This window comes from Chrysemys picta, chromosome 1 (genome assembly GCF_011386835.1).
Source record: "Chrysemys picta bellii isolate R12L10 chromosome 1, ASM1138683v2, whole genome shotgun sequence".
NCBI lineage: Eukaryota > Metazoa > Chordata > Testudines > Emydidae > Chrysemys > Chrysemys picta.
Window position 1 is genome coordinate 253,349,085 of NC_088791.1, and position 19,950 is coordinate 253,369,034.

Genomic DNA, 19,950 nt, shown 5'->3' on the forward strand with positions numbered 1-19,950 from the left:
GGGCTGGTGTCTGCCATACCATTTCAGCGGGTTCCAGAATTGCATCGTCTATTGGCAGTGCAATTTTTGAGGAAAGGAAGGTTGCGAGTTTTTGAGCAGCTTACGTTGGTTTTCCTGGACCTCCTCCAATGGGATGTCCTGGCTTAGTGCAATTCTTTTAAAGAGGTCTTGAAATTGTTTGAAGTCATCTGCCGTTGTAGGTGGAGGTGGCATGATGGCCTTATTGGGGAAGAAGAAGAGTTGTGCATTGGTGACACATCCTCAGGGCCCGTTTCTTCCTCTGGCTCCTCTGTAGTCTCCTTTGGGGCTACAGATGTTGTAGCCACTGGAGATAATGGAGGAGACTGAAGTTCACCTCTGGGTGGGGATGAGGTTCTGGCATAGTGGGCTTTGTATGCTGCCCACGGATTCTATGGCAGCCACTGCATGGGAAAAGCCATGGAGGGACACATCCATGGTCGTCCGTACAATGGATATGGTGGTTGACCATGGTGGCTTTTAGATCTCAGTGTACCCCCAGCAGGTCTGTGGTGAGTCAGGGAAGAGTGTTGTGGGGAGAAGACTCCTCCATCCCGGTCCTCATCATCGCTGTCACTAGATACGGATGGTGCCATGGGGGAAGTGGGCTGCATAATGACACTCCTTGTGGACAATCCATTGGCGCCAAGGAGTGCTGATTGGAACACCAATGATACGGAAATTGCTGCAGTGCTGGTGGATGCGGTGCTGAGGGTTTAGTTGCAGCTGAAAGGTGTGCAGCCATTTTGTGGCTAAATTTTGTAAGTGCCAGTGGGCCCATCGCAGCACTATCAGTCGGTGCCAGCAGAGGCAGCAGTGACGAGCATGGCAGTGGCGCAGATTTTGTGGTTGGCACCGGAGGTGGCAGCATGGTTGGTGCTGTGTCTGCTGCGTGTGCTGGCGTGGTCAGTGCCATGGAGAAGACATGGCTGTGCCTATGTCTTGACTCCCTGCCCTTTGCTTCGGGCTCAACGGCATGGTCCGTGACGGAGGTGCTGGGGGAGTTGTAAGTGCTGACTTTCGGGGTCGTCGGCACCGAGGCTAACGACCTCACAGTGGACTGTTTCTTTTTATGCGGATCCCTCTGTGGAGAGGTCGATGCTCACTTCCTCTTTACATGAGAGGACGGAGCCGTGCTCTTCGTCGGTTCCAACCTTGTCAGCGAGCACTTAGGGGGAGGTTTCGGTTGGTCCTTTTCTGTACCTGGCTGGAGTGACTTCTCCATGAGAATCATTTTGAGGCAGAGGTCCCGGCTGCGTCAGGCTCTCGCCTTCAGGTTGTTACAGTGAATGCACTTTTGGGGTATGTGTGATTCACCCCGACATCTCACTCAGAGAGAGTGTCCATCAGATCGTGGCATTGTTTCTTGGCAGAGCTGCATCTTTTAAAGCCAGGTGAGCTCAGGATGTTTCGAGGCATGCTCCAAAAGGAGCAGGGAATGGGAGAAAAAACTTTTTTAAAAAAACAACTGACTGTTAATTAAGCTAACTAGGAACTGTAATAAACTTATCTAAGATATCTAACTACTATTTTTCTTTCTTTACTATCTGCAGGGGAAGAAGCTGCCGCACTGCTCCACGCTCATCTTCAGCAGAGGATGGTTGAGAAGGAACTGAGGGGGTTGGACCATGAGCATACTAAACAAGACTCCAATGCGCGTCCCGACCAAGCACTGCTACCGAAAATCTCCGATCAATGGTGCCGGGATGCACTGACACCTGAAGTGGAGCACTCACAGGGACAGCGCTCGAAGAAGAACTATCTCCTCAACCCATTCCACCATGCTTCAACCCTCTCTGCCTTCAAGTCCAGTCTTAAAATTCAATTCTTCTCAGAGGCCTAGTCCTCCATAAGAAAGAAAAATTACACAAATAAAAGCCATGGAACAAATGGAGACACATGCACTGTTCTTTATCTCCTGATTACCCCATGCTATACTAAATGAACAAGGAGGTCATGCAATCAAGTTAATGTCAGGTAAATTTAAAAATCAATTAAAAAATTCAGTATTTCGCGAAGATAAAATCCAGCTGCACTAACAGGGTGTGACATTCTATATCTTGGGGGAGCGTCCTGGAAATCCCATATTCCTCATTTTTATATAATCGTGATCTTACATATAAAGCATGCCTTGTAAGATAGTAGGGGAAAAGTTATGATCTGCTGAAAGTCATTTCTCTATCCATATATGTATATTATTAATGCATATGAAGTTACGAGAATTGTGTTAAATGGTTGTCACTAAAACATGGTGTAAGTTGGGGAATCAGCCAGATATTAGCTCCCCAGAGGCAACAGCAAGGAAAGTAACCAACACCTGGGCGGGGTGTCAAACAACCCATCAACAACCATTGTGCAATAAGGGAGCTACAATTCAATGACTCACATGCATGAGGCCACACCAGGGGAATTGCTCAACCTTGCCTGGAGACTCAGCAATGCCCCCAGACATGCCTGGACTTGTGCTCCCCAAGCACATGGGCCTGAGGTTATAAAACAGAACACAGCGGCCACACGCGGAGCCTTTCTCCTGCTCCCACCTAAGCTGCAAGCAGCAAGGACACTCTGAAGACTCCAACTGAGGAGACTGGCCAAGATTTCAAGGGTGAAATCTGTGTATTATGAACTGCAATATCCTGTGAAGTGAGGAAAACTGCTTAATCTAGATGTTGCCCCATCTAATAGTATTGAGAGTTTAGACTGTGTGCTTATATTTTATTTTATTTTGGTAACTAACTCTGACTTTTTGCCTATCAGTTATAGTCACTTAAAATCTATCTTTTGTAGTCAATACATTTGTTTAACTGTTTATCTTTACCAGTGAGTTTGTATGAAGTGTGTGGCAAATCTGCTCAGGTTTTGCAAAGGTTGGTGTATATTCACTTTCCATTGATGAAGTGGTGAACCAATTAATAAATATGCATTGCTCATCTTGAGCAGTGCAAGACAGTATATTCCTGAGGTACAGTGCTGGGAGCTGGGGGGATTTGGCTCTGGTGCCTTTCTCTGTGAGATTTATGAGTGTCTCTGGGAGCATTCATGCAATCTAGCCGAGCGTGTGGGGCTCCACATGCTGTTGTGCTGAGTGATCACAGCGCTTAGAGGTTCTTCCTGCTTGTCACTAGCAAAGCATTGTGAGACAGCCCCAGCTGGAGAGAGTTAAGGGGGCACAGTGGTCCCACAGTACCTGGCGGCACCCCAGGGATCTCGTCACACAGAGACTGGGTAATTGTATGCCCCCAAAAAATTACACCATAAAATGAGATAGGATATCAAAGATGAAGGGCCAATAATCTGGACTGGCATATCCTACATCCTGCAAGGCAGGCCTAAACTCTTGTGCTCTGCAGTGTCTCTTTTAGCATCTATGTTTGGTTTTCTAAATTTCCGCAGCATTCCCTCTCAGCAGAAGTTATAATTAATAGATTAAGAGATTCCAAGGTCAGAGGCGACTACCGTGATTATGTAGGCTGACCTGCATAACAAAATCCATAGAACTTCCCCAATAATTTTCACTGCTTCAGGCATGGCAGACACAGGATTTGAACTCTGGACCTCTAACATTGTAGAAGACTTCACCAGAAAAGTTAAATGACAGCTTCTTAGGTACAGTGAAGAATGAATAAGCTTGTTGGGAAAAAAAGTCTAATGTAAAAGTTCTTTCCCCCATCTTAATAAGTCAATATTACCTTCTTTGTTTTTCTATACTGCAGACCCCTCTCCAGGTGTCGAATATCTAAGTATTCTGGATTTTGAGTGTTCAGGTCAGTAACAATATCTACCCACCTACAAAATAAAACGGACTAACATGTAGAAGAGATCACAAAACCCATTCACCACTAAAATTTATGGAACTACACAAATAATTCATTTCTATAATTTTTAAATGATACACATTTACCTGTGATAGAAAAACTGAGATTTGATTGAGCACATGAAAAAAAATCAATATTTAATATTAAAGACTTGAAGTTGTGACATACAATTTAAGTTTTAAAAACACCTAGATAGTACCATGAACATTACCACTATTCACTGCAGTGGAGGACAGTGCCCAAAGTAAGTGACAGGGCTGCAGATAGCAAAGTAAAAAACTGGGACAACATTTTACAGTAAAAAGTAGTGCGGAAAGAAAAATATTTATCCCTCTGTGTCTCTGTTCTTAGTCCCAACCTCTCCCTCTCTAATCTGGTTTTTACCCCAGGATCCCATATCCCTGTTCTCTCACAACCTCAAATCAAAGACTTCATTCCTCCCTCCTCTCAACTCTGCCAAGTCACATTTTCTTCCCACAGCCCCTTAGCGCCTTCCAGCCAAACCCCCATCAACTCAAACACCTCCCAGCCCCAACACCTCTCTATAACCAGGCTGAGGGGGACTCCTTTCTTCCTACTTAACTACTTGAGAAATCTGAAACACCTCCCACACAACTATTCCAGGTTTAAGACACCCCTGTCCCTCCTCAACCTGACCCTCCTGGTTTAGAAAATTCATCACCTGGCTCAGCACTCTTCTCCTCCTTCTTAGACCCCCAGCTCAGAAACCCCCCCACTATTTGCTGCTGGGAGTGAAACAACCAGAGTTTAGGCAGCAGGGAGCATGTGTATGAGCTGAAATAGCACCACAGAAGCCTGTATTTGTCCTCTGGGCCTCCTCCCTCTGCTGCTTGAAGCCTTTAGGGTATGTCTACACTTAAAACGCTACAGCGGCACAGCTGCAACTGTGCCACTGTAGCACTTCAGTGTAGACACTACCTACACCAATGGGAGAACCCCTCTTGTCCATGTAGATAATCCACCTTTCTGAGAGGTGGTAGCCAGGTTGACAGAAGCAATTCTTTGCCCCCCGAGACACGTAGCTATGCTGATGTAAATTCCCTGTGCATACCACCCCATAGGGCCAAAAGTCCTCTAGTGAGAGCCAGGGGTACTGCCCTCTGTAGTATATCAGCTGCATTATGACTATCACAGGATGGCTTTTTGGTAGAGTTTAAGTCTCATTAGGCCACAGTGATCAGTTGCCCCAATTCACTGACAGAGCCTTGGCACACTCACCAAAAACTGAGTCTTACATAAAGGGACAGATCTGATTGGCTATGAAAAAGTCTAACAAATACAGATTTCAGAATAGCTGGACAGAACACAGGAGTGGGGTGGGGGGAGGGAGCGGGGGGAGATGCACACATTTTTATTTGATTACTGTCAGATTTTTCCAACCAGCTATGTTCCCATGGGTCAACATACCATCCCACAAACAGGCAGGAGAAAAAAATCAGAGAAACCTTTTTACTCAGAGTCCCCATGTTTTGTTTTGGTTTGTTTGTTTGTTTTTTGGGGGGGGGAGGGGAATGGATTTTTCAGAAATTCTGAGGTTTTGGAGAAATGCTGTTTCCTTCCTCCAGAAACTGGTACCAAGTTTTAGAGATCCAGCACCAAGTGAGATTGAAGAAGCTGTTCAGTGAATCAGTTCCAACTCAGACATCTAAAGCATTTGTATTTTCTGAACAAAAATAAAATCTCTTAAAAGAGAGCTGTGAGTTACACCTTTTCGGAGTCTCCAATATTTCTGATTTGTGTTTGTCTATTTAGGCTGTAAACATCTGGGACTGGAAACCTTGTCTTCTGTACATTGTACTCACAAAAACATTGTTGACATGTTGTAGATTTGATCACAGAATTAGTAACCCAGGTCTAGTATAATATGAAAAAATCAAAACTCTCACTAAAACCCTGACTTTTCTGAAAATATTGAGTACTCCATGAATCATGGAAGCTACAAATGGTTAGTGTACTGCCCATGCCTGATTGGAGGGGACAGTTCTTAGAAGAAACTGCATGTTTTAAGTACCTATATTCTAGAAGTTTAAAAAAAAATAGGAGAGAAGTATATTAGCTTACTTTTTACAGTGAATGGTAGGGTGTTTTCTACTTGGTTCTCCAATTAAGACCCAATATTCCACTTCTTGTTGCAAGAGGTGACCTCTGTTGAACAAAAATACAATTCTAGTAAGACTCAGCATGCATATTGCAATGAAAGACAGCAGCATATTAACTTGCTATTGGTTTTTAGAATTTTGTATTGAAATATTTTACAATTGTTAGTATAGTTGAGACAAATTACAACTGGCTACTGAACTATTAAATAATGTATTACCTATTATAAATTAGCAAAATAGATTACCCAAATGACTTAGGAGAAACAGGACTTTGATTTCTGGTCCAAACTCCTGTTTCACACAGGAAACTGAGGTTGAAAGTGACCGTTCATTTCCTGGAGATAAGGAACATCTTGTGTTGTGACACACACTGCCTCCTCCCCACTAATAAAAACGGATGTTGACTGACTCATCAGGGAATTCTGTTCAAATCTCTCACTGGAAGAATGGTGATCACAACATAAGGCCAAGAGTGTGATATGTATGCAATGATGAAGACTGAAGGCTCCAGAAAGCATGTTTAAATTAGAAGAAACTTTTTTCCTCACCATCCTTGTTCTCTGAGAGTGCCTCCAAAGAGCTTACTTTTTCCTGCTCTTAAAACATACCCCTAGTGTTACTAGCCAATGGCTGTTCAGCGCCCTATGCGAAACAATCGGTGGCTTCAATGAATTCTATTAAAGTACTACTCCCATTTTATAGCTGGAGAACTGAGGCACAGGGTAGATTAAATGATTTATTTTAAAATAAAACACCACACAGGAAGTCTGTGGTTAAGCTGGGAACCTAACCGTAGTCTCCTCAGTTCAAGTTCAGCACCCTATCTTCCTTTCACAACTTAGAGATTGAATTATTAAAACACGTCACAGCTACAAGGCAAAAACAAGTGGCCAAGATTTGCTGCAGAGATTATCAGCAGCAGACCTGGAAACTCTGTAAAATAATGAGACATTTCATTTTCACTCAGGGGGCTAGCATTCTGTTCGCACAGCACTCAATTCATGTGTAATGCATTGATCATTTGCAGTCACCATTTTGGTGGAAGATTCACATAGGAGCAAGCATAACTACAAGATTCTTACCTGTATGCTTTACTAGCTTTTACAGGGGTAGCTTCAAATCCAATTGGACAAAAATAATGATTTTGGCAATGATAAATATAGGCCATCGACTCATCTTTCAGTCCTTGTGTTAACTTTACCAAGGCCCCTGCAGCTACAAAGAAAGGTCTGATCATTCTCCAAAGTGCTTTTAATCTTGCATTCAGTATCAAGCAGAAGAGATCAGTTATTTTTCTTACATTTTCTGGTGTTATATTTATTGTAACACTGCACAAGCAGCAACATAATGCATTATGGGAAAGCTTTGCAATAAACAAATATATTTGATTTTCAATTTGTTTCTTTCAGATCCCATTCTCTAAAAACATATTACCCTGAAACAGTTACAAGAACTATTTCTCTAGAAACGGCACATAATTGAAATACTTGCATCATTTAGATCTGAAAAAAAGTATTTGGGGTTTTTTTTCCCACCTTGCAGGAGAGTCATAATTAAAGACTTAGGGATTGGTTTTGTTTTGAACTACATCAAAATATTGTAAGGCTGACTAAAGCAAGAATATTCACAACCATTCAGAGGAATCCCACTGTCCTTAATTCCACTGACGCCAGTTAATACAACATTTGTAGTACACAGCAAGCATATATTAGAGAGACCTGTAATTCTTAGATCAGTGGTTCGCCAACATTTTCATAACGGGAACCACTTTTTGAATAATGATCTTCTTGGGAAACACATCTGAATCTTGACCTCAATATATTCCTTAACCCAACTATAGTGCTTACAAACAGGAGAGAGACTAGGAGAGCACTGAAACAAGAAAAACTTGTTTCTCCGCTTAAAGAGCAGAGACACAAAATGTTATTTCCTCTCCATGGGTATAGAATTTAGCAAATTGTCCCTCATAACTGCAGTGGGGATTGCTAACAATCTCCCAGACTCCTTTGCAGCATGTTGTATCCTATATCTTAGCTACCTCTTCACTTTGACAGTTTACTACCTAAAACGTTTTTTTAAAGGTTCAGCTATATTTTTATATCCAGAGTAATCTTCAGTTAGAGGCTTATACATTCAGAAAGGAAGATACAGTAGCTGAACAATGCTGTTCAGCTACTGTATTATTACTGGTAGAATAGCACCAACTGTAGAACTAATTAATGTTGGTGGGCATTCTGCCCAAACAGACATCCTGCTTTCAACTCAACATCTGAAGTTGGATAGATGTCTTAGCATTTATGGGTTAGAACACCATTATAGACTCATGTAGTAAAGTTATCACTTACCTAGTTCACACATGCTGCAAGTATTTCCAGTCAAACTTGTTGATTAACCAGTTATGATTATTTCAAGGAAAATTGTTTCATGTGATGCATGACAAGACTAAGAAACATTGTATAAGATGTGTGGCATTTTTAAAAAGTGCACTGGTCAGTTAGTATTTTTACATTGTAAGTTTTCTGAATCTATTTTATATAAAGAATTCCCAAGTGTTAAAACATACCAGTTGGTGGGATATGCTGTTACGATAAATGCACATCTTTAGAGAGCAGCCAGATACAGGTTGGGAAGCCAAAGGCCTCTAGCACCTTAGGAGTGCAGCTATTTCACAATAATTACACACAAGGTATATTATTTTAGTTAAAAGAAGGAAAATTTGAGTACAGAGAGAGAAGGGGAAAAAAGGAAGGTTAGAAAAGCTATGCAGCTCAGAGCCATTTAGGGTGACCAGATGTCCCGATTTTATAGGGACAGTACCGATTTTTGGGTCTTTTTCTTATATAGGCTTCTATTATCTCCCACCCCCTGTCCCGGTTTTTCACATTTGCTGTCTGGTCACCCTAGAGCCATTTGTTGTTCTGGCTGTAACTGCATACGTTGGGACTTTAGTTACACAAATTGTTCTCTTGATCCTAAAACATTTTACAACTACAGCTTTCCAATTTATATACTAAATTAGTGTTTAAGATTAGCTACTTACCAGTTTCTCCAGCTGTCTTGTTCTTCCCATGAGGTTTATATAGAACATATGAATAGCCTTTTACATGGAAATGATCATTAATCTGTCTAAACCACCTGAAAACAATAAGACTCATTTTAAAGATTTTGGTATTTTAACAAACACTGAAGCAAAATAATTCTTAATATTTATACTTTTTTTTGCCATCTTCTCCTCCTTTAGTGATTTAGAATATGAACTCACTGGGGCAAGGACAGTCTTCTAATGCGTTTATGCAGTACTTTGCACAATGGTGGCCTGGTCTCAATTAGGGTTGCTATAGTAGTACAAGTAGTAAATAATTCATCACAAGGAGCTGGAAGGGACAGAAGTCTGGTAATGGATATATAGCTTTTTCACCTTTATCTTACTAGTTCAAGTCCCACACAGATCTATAATGAACAAAGTTCTTATTCTCAGATACAGCTAATTAGAGGTCTCACTCCAATCCCTAAATAGGTCTGCACATAAAACTATCATGGCATCTGACATATTTGGTAATATCTTGTAAGAGGCAAAGGACTGAATGGATATGGAGAACTGACATGGAGACAGATGTACTTCTAAAAAGAAAGGTGAACTATGGATTTAAAAAAAGGGGCGAGGGGGAAGAGCTTTCCCCCCATGTTAGCATTTGGGTACCCTGTGTCACCCTTCCAGTGCAGGCTCATAGCACAGGCAGTGGTAATGCAATAGAAACATAACTTCAGTCTCTAGTCACTAGAGACATCAGTGTAGAAGCATACAAAAATAGTAGGACAGCAAAAACAGCTCAGGAAAAAAGCTATTAAAAACAGACTCTGGGCTCTATTGTCAGAACCCTTAAGGTTTGTTTAATTGTTCATGATGTTTTCAGAAAGCTCAAATAAAACACAATGAGTTAGTCAGAGTATATTATTGCTGTTTTAAGAGTGACAATCTAATTATTTTTAGTATTAGAAAATTATTCTACACATTAGTATTTCAGTTGCTTCAAGAAAACAAATTGTACCTCATTAAAGTTGTATTTCCTGTAAAGGGACCAAACCTAATTTCCTCAAATGGGGGTTGAAAGCCCAAAATATGCAAGGCTTCTTCTTGAGTAATAGGTGGTAGGCTGAAAATGAAATTGATAATCATAATTAACTATAATTAATAGAGTATTTAGATAGCCATTTTAGGTTCCTTGAAATTGAAATGGAATAGAAATGACGTACTTTCCAGCTCCCAGTGTGCTATATAAGTAATTCCAGCAAGATACTAGAGAGGAAATTCCACAGGAAGTCTTATATTGTGGTCGGCTAATACAGTACCTGAGAAGAAAGAGAAAATTTTCTTTATTTAGATATATGCAGCTTGCTGCACTTTCATTTGTGACAATTTACGCAAAAGTCAAATAGTGTTTAAAAAAAAAAAAAGTATTTTGTCTCACCTTGCCTTTAAAATAAGTCACTGGTAAGTCTCAACCTGCATATATGAATTTAAAAAATCTGGAATAAATATGCCAATTTCTCTTTCATGGGACTTCACACAGGAAAAGTAAATAAAATGGAAATCTGGCATATTTCACAAGCACAAATCTCACACACATCATTTTCTGAACATTTCTAAAATTAGGTGGTGATGTGGATCCCACTCCATCAAGATCTGTGCTGAGACTACCAACTTAATTCACAAGGGCCTTTTAACCATAGAAATAATTTTGGGGCAGAACTGAAATAGGTCAAGTCTACATTAATGATCTTGTGGAAAAGATTACATGTATCCCAATAACAATACCTTAGCCAGCCAGCCTTTCAAGTCAATAGCTTTCTAATGCTGCAATTCCTTACTAAATTGCAACTCTTTGAAACTTTACCAATGGAGGTGACTTTAGGTCACAGATTCCCTATCCTAACCTTTATTTCCATGCCATAGAAACCTTCTGACGGGTTAAAATTAGTTTAGTGGCTTCAACCCAGTTCTTAGTGAACATTCTGTAGTACATTCACAGTTCTGTATGACAGAGATTTTGCCCAAGTAGCCCCGACCACAAAAGAAGGGCAGAAAGTCAGAATAAGCTACACTTGTATGTGAGTAAATTTACACATTGCCTGCTCATGCTAATGGGCTCTCACTTTTTATTAGTACCAAATTCACCCACAACTTTTTTGTTCTTTATTGAAAGTAGAAATTTCCAAATATGTAGGAAATGTAAATGATGGCACACAGTATCTTAACAACAATAAGGATTGGCAGGGATGATGTCCCTAGCCTCTGTTTTCCAGAAGCTGTGGATGAGTGACAGGGAATGGGTCACTTGATGATTACCTGTTCTGTTCATTCCTTCTGGGGCACCTGGCATTGGCCACTGTCAGAAGACAGGATACAGGGCTAGATGAACCTTTGGTCTGACCCAGTATGGCCGTTCTTATTTTTTATGTTATGTTCACCACAAGATCCAGATCCCCTTGTAGGAAGTATCAGGTCTAGTTCACTAACTCTATGTTGAACAGATCCCATATACTCTTCTATCCAACTATTAAAGAAAAACTATTACACATTAAAATTTAAAATAAGACAGCCAGCAACAACATTTACAAACAAGCTCTGCATACTACGGTAATCTTAATTATGACTTTTAAATACTACCATCTCCTGAGGTCGAGCACTTTCCGCTGCTTTATTTCTTCAACAGTGGAATGTTGAGAACACTCCCTGTATTGTTTGCTTTTTTTGTCCAAAGATTTTTTCTTTGTTACTTGTTTCTTCATGTTTCCTGCAAGATAAATTTTAGAAGCAGTTAATGACTGCTTAATATACAAGCTAAATATTTCCACTATAATGCCCTTACCAGAAGGCATTCAATGTACTTCTAACAAAAAGACAATATGCTGCATGGATAGAGGTGTACTGTGATTATTTCCATTGGAAGGAAAAGTTAGCTTGTGAACTGGGACTGCCAACAGCTTTGGGAAGAACCAGTAAACTGGTACATACACCTTTTACATAATAGCTCATTTTACTGAAGAATATTTCTATTCTCTATAATCACCTACTGAATGGATTAAAAAGGAGGTCATACTGAATGGCCTCCAAAAACATTGTGAGCCTCACTCACCCAGCCATCCCAGTAACTGGTGGCCTTCCATGACCTCTCCAGAGCCATCTTGGTGCACTAGAGGGAGAGCAGACCACTGACAATAGCCTCACATTATATATATAATATGATTAGATGGATATATCTGCTAATCTGCATAAGCAGCGTCTTCTGTCTCCAACACTAACAACCACACTTTCAGACTGAAGTGCCTAGGGACATGCAGAGGGGAAATATATCCCCAGGAACTTTCCCTTATTGCAAGTCGCTGTACAGGAAGAAGAATAAAAACAGTTGAAGGAACATTTTCAATCTTGTTTTGCGACTACATATTTCTGAACCACAGAGAAATATACTGTTATATATTTTAGCAGAATTGAAACCATACCTGTAAAATACACTTTATCCATACATCTTATATTTCAAAAGAGCACTATATGAATACATGAAGACAAAGCCAATAGCATTTTATATCTTAAAAAAGTATTTAAGAGTTGCAAAGACTGTTTTGCAATCATTAAGCTAAATTAGACCTTGACTGGTCAGCCAACTCATAAGAAAAATCTAAAGCAATGGCTCTAGGCATACTCAGTGATTATAGGCCAGATATAAAAATCAGTTGTGTACATATGCATGGTCAATAAACCATTAAAATCTCTGGCTAAGCAGAAACAAGAGGAACACAAAACAGTGGAAAACACAGTTTCTTTATCATACACAATTCAAAATACTTGAACATGATGTAAATTTTGGGAAATTTTGACTTTCTCCATGCATAATAAATTTAATTTTATAAAAATAACATTTGCTTTTGTTGGTATTCTCACAGGAGCCTTTGGGCAGTTTTTCAAGGTAGCTGGATCAAAGCCGAAAGTCACAAGGCCAGCAATTTCTTCCCTTTTAAAAATAGACGTCAGTCCATTCTGTCAGCTCTAAATAGTTTTATTTTTCAAACAGTGACAAAATGTAATACCAAGAGAAAACAATAATAAAGTATTCATTTCCCCCACCCTTAGCTGGAAAAGAGGTTGGCTTATATGAGCACATAAGATTTACAATGCCTTGTATTATTTCTACACAGCTTGAAAATGTATGCCATGTCAAACAAAGTACTGGGTTCTACAGGAAAGCAAAAGTAGAGTAAGGAAGCAAGAGCCACCAGGTTTGGAACACTGCAGTCACTACTCCCCTGGCCTGACCCACTCCTATCCAAGCCCCCAAGACCAGCATCTGTGGGGCCAGCACAAAGACCATTTCTACAACACACATCTACGTAGTTCCAATGCACAATGTAAGTGGGGGAGGGTCTTGCATTGGCCCTCCAGGTCACTCATGCAGCATTTTTCTGAATGGTGCAGTGCTGTAATGTCTTACCTGCTCTGTTTTTCAGAGGTGGGGTCACTCCATTGAACTCTGATTTGTCAATTTCCCATGCCAGTGGAAGCTTTCCAAGACTACTAGATAAATTTTCCAAGTTAGTGTCTTCATTGTAGATTATCTCAGAAGCTCCACTTTGAATGCCAATGAAGTTAGGTGTATTATTTCCAACATTTAAGGCAGCACTATCTGATAGGCAGGCACTAACTGTTGCACTTGGACTTTTACAAACGGACGTTACCTGGTTTAAAAAAGCATAGTCTGAGCAGATGGTATAAATTTTTTCTCGGGTGTGAGTCACAGGACATCCCCATGGATAATGCCCATCTCCAGTAGGACCCAGTGACACAGCGGACGCATCTGAAGTGCAATATGGCTTTACATCATTATGAAGAGTAGCTTCTGGAGATTTTTTTTCAGGTCTGTTTTCTTTGTGTCCAGAACCATTCTCCCTTTCACCTTCTGCAATGTTAGGCATTGAATGATACTAAAAAGTTCTGTCTAGTTAAGAAGTGTTCAGCAATTTTTTTTTTTTAAATAAAAATTCAGCCTACATCATTGCCCGCAGATTTGCAAGCTACCGACGAGGTACCTGCAAGAAGGGAAAAGCAACTGTTACCACAGCATGCCTCAGCTGATAAACAAGCTATATACAAACTTTAAACAAAGGCTTTTATTTTAAAAATTGCAAACAATGAGAGTTGCAATACATTTCAGGGTATTTCAGAATACAGAATGCTCTACCCTGCTGTCCAAACATTTGCTTTCTATAAGTACTGCTAGGATGCTGCTACATATAGAGCTTTCATTATTTGTGACGTACCAACAGCATACTCTGTGCTGACAGCATACTGAGTCAACCCTCAATAAGTCATTTCTTAAAACAATTTAGGATAAACAAGTAAATAGTTTTTCCACAGAGAAAATTGGCATATGCATGAACACTGCAGTTTATTATTTCTGCCACAAACATTTGTAACAGTAATCATACAGATCTCAACGCATTTTCCAATTATTACTGAATTAAAGGGATATCAACTAAAAAAGACACACTTCTCACTGAAAATCTTACATAGTTTTGCCATCAGAGAAACTCAGATTTATTGTAACTAGAAGAACAGAAACATTTCCTTTTCAGTTAGTGTATTTACCATCACTTGTGTACAGTGAGTCACTGTATAGTCACTCAGTCTTCCCTTTTGTTTGTGTGGGTCTTTCACATAGCAACAGGGGAAGAAAAGGTTTGGTTTTGTGTGTATGTGCAAGTTTGTTTTATACACACAAGAAAATGAGGCAGGTGTACTATTAAAAGCTACTTTTAATTAAAGTTTTAAAATCAAGGTGATGGCATCCTTGAAATCATCCATACCACTGCAACATGGATAACAAATATGAAGAAACACACACAGAAGAATTAATACGCATTGTTGTAGCTGCATCAGTCCCAGGATATTAGAGAGACAAGATGCATCTAGCATCTTCCACCTTGCATTTAGCTATGACGATCCACGTACCTTTCCCAGACCTGAAGAAAAGCGCTGGATGGTGCTCACTCTCCCACAGAAGTTTGTCCAATAAAAAAGATATTACCTGAGTCACTTTGTCTCACAGAAGAGGTAAGTGATTTGTTCAAGAACTAGAAACAGAACCTGGCAATGCTGACTTCTAGTATCTATACTTAGCCAATAAACCATAACCCCTCTCCAATACACTACTTTGTAGTACGCATGGTAGACAACGCTGAACAAGGCTGTAGCTATGGGAGTTTCAATTTGTAGTAGATATAGAGGTCCTGTCGACACTGGTAAAATGAACGTGTGTATTTGCTACCATTCAGGTCCCAATCCTGCAAAGGACTCTGCATTGGCAGGTCCCTCTAATATCACCATAAATTACACTGAGACAAGGCACAGCCAAGTTGTTACAACCACACCCCGGTACACATCCCCACACCATTTCCTAAGGTAGCTGGAGCTACAGTGGTTTGTACCTAGGGTGGTATCAGGAACCACTGAGCAGAGTGAACCCTCCTTCACTAAGGACCCTTTATTGGCCAGCGCCACGCACATGGGAACATTGCACACGCGTTTGTATGCAACAGGCAGCAACAGCATTAGAACCCTCCTCTGGGCCTGGGAGGGCAGCTCCCTGAACTCCGTCAACTCATGACACTAAGATAGCAGCGGATCTTCACATCATGAATGCCCCGCCCACACATGGGGCTGGATCATGAGCACACGCCATAGTCAGTAGGTTCCAGAGTTAATGTTCTGGTGGGAGGAGCCAGAGCAGCCCCAGCGGAGGGCAGGATTTCACCGCTCACTGGCCGGGCTGTGAGGAGCAAGCAGCTGCCGCAGCCCAGCCCTGCCCAAAGGCCAGTGGCCACCACAAGCTGCGACAGACCCACCCCACTTCTCCTCAGGACGTAGCACATGGGGAGGCCTCCCCGGCCTCTCGCCTTCCCTCCAGGATGCGGGCGCTGAAGGCCCCGGGTCGTTACCTGCATGGTGGCTTCCACGTCTCTCACTCGGCAGCGGCTGGGGTGTGATTACACCAGAAACAGAATGGGGGGGGGCTTCAAGCTCCAACTCACCCATACCCCCTTCCTACTCAGCACGGCTGCATGGACAATACCAAACCTCACCAGAGGAAGGGGTGACCGGGCAAAGGAGAGGGGAACGCAGACGGCAACGACCTCCCATAGCTCCTGGATTGTTCATGACAGCCAGCAGGGTGGAAATCACGCGAGGACTGAAACAGAGCAATGCATCTCCGCCCCTCTCCCCCTACCAATGGTATTGCCCAGCGCACCCACAACACCTCGGGGCAGGAAGAGAGGGAGGGACAATTGTTCAATGAGAGTGCGGCAGAGGTGTGGTGGGTGGAGCTTGTGGGGAGGACTGATGGGTGCCATGCTGTAGAGCGGCTGGTGTGGGCTGCGCAAGGGCTGGGCCTGTGGTGGTGGGATCCTCCCACCCTACACCCAGGAGGTTACGGTGTTGTGGCTCTGCCCAGGCCATAGGTGGCCTGATATGGGGGGCAGCCCCCCCGCCCAGGTGAGGTGCGACGCGCATGTAAGTCTCAGCTGCACCGGTCCAGGTGGGAGTCAGGACAAGCTCCAGGATGTTAGTGGGAGTGGGGGACCCTGGGTGGGGGGGACTGGCAGGCTCCCAGGATGGAGGAGAACTGAGGGCAGATTAAAGGAAGCACTCGAGGGAGTGGGCAAGTCACAGTGCCCTGGCTGTCACCGCTGAGCAGGCAGCCCCTCCATGGTGAGAGGCTGGCAACCAGCACAGCTACACAGACTCCTAGGATCTCCCTGCAATTAGAAAATCCCCTATTGCAGTGTTATCGACACTCAAGATTTTGTCCTGCATCTCATGGTAATTACTGTTTTCCTTCTGGAGTCAAGTGAATATGTGATGAGTTCAGCCTTCATTCTTAAAGTACATTCTAGCCACAGGTGTCGACTGTCATTTCCCCTGGGGTGCTCGACCCCTGCTCTGCCCCCACTCCACCCATTCCCCCAAGGCCCAACCTCTTCCCTCCCCAGCTCTGCCTCTTCCCACCCTGTTTTGCCCCCTCCCTCAAGGGTGCCCCCTCCCCCACAGCACCTCTTGCCGGCTGCTGAACAGCTGATCATGGCAGGCAGGAGGCACTGGGAGGGGGAGGAGCTGATCAGCAGGGTCGTGAGCACCACAATTTTTTTTTTCCCATGGGTGCTCCACGGAGTCGGCACCTATTATTCTAGCCCTTGTGGTGGTGGTGAAGGCTTCAAATTATGACCCCAGTGCACCTAACGCCTCAAAAAGCAGAAGGCAAATAAAAGAAACACCAAATCTATTATTTTTACATAATCCCATGGTTTTAAAGCCAACCTTGTGATTTTTGGTGACTCTTACTCATGATTTTTGAATGTTTGGGGATGGCAATGCTATTGCTGACAGTGGCTGTCTGCCATGGGGCTCCCCTTGGCAGCTGATGAGAACAGATTGGCTGCTAGGGTTGATATAACAAAGCTGTTTCCCTACAGTTACCCCAGCCCACGCTACATGGTGCTCTGTCCTAATGCTGAAAATGTTCCCCCCCCCCCCCCAGCTTCACGACAGCTAACTTGTTTTCAAATTTAGCTGAAACAGTGACATCGAGAGACTCATATGGCAATCTTGAGTGGGGCCTCTAGCCACTACCACCACATAAATATTAAATACAAATATTTATTTATGGTGATTTATCACAATATATTCAAAAAGCTGCCCATCTGTGACTCTGGGCGTTTTTGATATTTAAAAAGAAAACAAAGAAGGAGCTAAAAGCTATGAGCTTCTAACATATAGAGTTTAATTATAAAATTGCATAATTAAGCCTTATAACCCATAAATAGAGCAGTCCCTAGCCATAGAGGCACTTCAAACAGTGAAAAGGGGACTTTGATGCATAGAATGGGTCCTCAAACTACAGGGTTTTTGTGGCCGTTGGTGATGATGATAGGTATGCAAACTCACTGAGTTCTCAAGTGTCCGGTGGTCCAGTCAGGTTTGCAACTCGGAAAGGGGGGGCGGTAGGAAAAGGACAGGTCCAACACCAAAGCCAGAATTTTATGTGACTGCTTCCAAGGGTAATGTACATCTTAGAACGGAGAGCATCTTCCCAGGTTTCACTCTTTGGAAGGCTTGGGGAACCGTAGTTGGCCAGCAGCCTTGGAGGCAATTATGCAACAATTTTGCTTCCAATGTATTTTTCTTTGAGCCAAATTACTATCATTAGGATAGCAATAGTACTGGCTTAGCCAGACAGACCTAAAAATAGATTAAATGATTTAAGCTTATTTTAGAAATTAGTTTGGCACTGACAGACTGTGCCATATTGTGCTCTGTAGATCCATGACCAGATAGCCCACATCTCCCACACAAGTGGGGCGAAAAGCTCAGTAACCTCTGTAGATTCTGTGGATCTCTCTCCAAGCAGTAAAAAGTAGGGGGAAATATTTTACTCTGTAGAGTCATAGAGAGTAAGGCCAGAAAGGACCACCAGATCATCTAGTCTGACCTGTATATCACATGCTACCAACACCCCCACACACTAAACCCAACAACTGAAATTAGACTAAAGTATTACAGCTCACAGGAGACTAGACTGTTATGTGCCACAGGCACAAGAGAATGAGGGGGATCGAGGTGCATCCCTGCCCGAGGCCCTTGCTATAGCCAACAACAGGGAAATCGTTAAGTGAGGTATACCTAGGTCAGGGGTTCTCAAACTTCATTGCACCGTGACCCTCTTCTGACAATAAAAATTACTACCCAACCCCAGGAGGGGGGACTGAAGCCTAAGCCCACCTTGAGCCCTGCTGCCCCGCATGGGGGAGCCAAAGCCAAAGCCCCACTACCTCAGGCGGGGGAACAAAGCTGAAGCCCAGCCTGAGCCTCACCACCCAGGGTTGAAGTCCTCGGGCTCTGGCTTCGGCCCAGGTCCCAGTAAGTCTAAGCCAGTCCTGGCGACCCCATTAAAATGGGGTCCTGACCCACAGTTTGAGAACCGCTGACCTAGGTAATCCTGTCAAGTGACCTGCACCCACATACTGCAGAAGACAAAAAACATCTAAGGTCTCTGCCAATCAGATCGGGGGGGGAAATTCCTTCCTGACCCTACACCCTCTGCCCCCCAGAGCCCAGCCATGGGGCACCCTCTAGTCCAGACACCCACACACCCCTCCCACCAGAGCCCAGTCCCCAGCCCCACCCACATGTGGCAGGGCAGCCCCCGGCCCAGCCCCCCAGACACCAGCGCCCGCCCTCTCCACAAAGCCCAGCCCCGGGGCAGTGCCGGCCAAGACACCAGCCCCACAGCCCAGCTGCAGGGCAGCCCCCAGACACCAGCGCCCCCAGCCACGGGGCAGTCCCCGGCCCAAACACCAGCCCCACCCCCAACTTCTTTACTGTCCCGCCAGGGCACACAGCGTGGTGCGCCCGCGCCCCTTCCTCACCCTCCGCCAGAGCTGGCCGGGCCTCCCAAGCCCGCTCCTGTCCCCGGGAGAAGGAGGATCAAAGAGCGAGCAGCCTCCAGCCCAGCCAGGCTGAGCGCTCCGCTCACTGCGAGCTGGGCTTTGCAGAGTCCAGCGGCGCCTAGTGGTGGCCAGAAATTATGTGGGGAAAACAGAGAATGCTGCAAAATTCTGCATAATTGCCCCAGGACTAGGCGATCACTTAGCCCCTGACTATATGAGCAAGAACCACCCAGCCTAGCACCTGTAGGAGAGAATTCAGAGCCCTGGCCCTATCTCTAGCTATGGCCATTCCTGATGCTTCAGAGGAATGAGATAACAGCTCTCCCCGCCCAAAATCCTTCTTGACTCTTGCAAGTGGTTGTCTGAAACCCTGATGTATGAGTTTTTAAGAACATAGGGCACAATTTAACTGTGTAGCCATGATATTTCTTTTTTAAAATAATATTGTTCTTGAAAATCTTCTCAATGTAACTTATTCTGTGTTTTTACACAAACCT

General features: G+C 43.3%; 1 protein-coding gene across 1 annotated transcript in view; it reads right to left on the reverse strand.

Moving 5' to 3' along the window:
- Positions 1-19,572, reverse strand: part of LOC101935754 (DNA excision repair protein ERCC-5) — a 78,796-nt gene extending 59,224 nt beyond the window's left edge. The window contains exons 1-9 of the mRNA XM_065581201.1: positions 19,433-19,572; positions 13,444-14,038; positions 11,622-11,748; positions 10,208-10,303; positions 10,003-10,107; positions 8,994-9,088; positions 7,036-7,168; positions 5,916-5,999; positions 3,708-3,804 (exon numbers count right to left, since the gene is read on the reverse strand). Of these exons, the coding sequence (XP_065437273.1) occupies positions 3,708-3,804; positions 5,916-5,999; positions 7,036-7,168; positions 8,994-9,088; positions 10,003-10,107; positions 10,208-10,303; positions 11,622-11,748; positions 13,444-13,924 (1,218 nt within the window). The 5' untranslated portion in view covers positions 13,925-14,038; positions 19,433-19,572. The remainder of the gene's footprint in view (positions 1-3,707; positions 3,805-5,915; positions 6,000-7,035; positions 7,169-8,993; positions 9,089-10,002; positions 10,108-10,207; positions 10,304-11,621; positions 11,749-13,443; positions 14,039-19,432) is intronic.
- Positions 19,573-19,950: the final 378 nt, after the last annotated feature.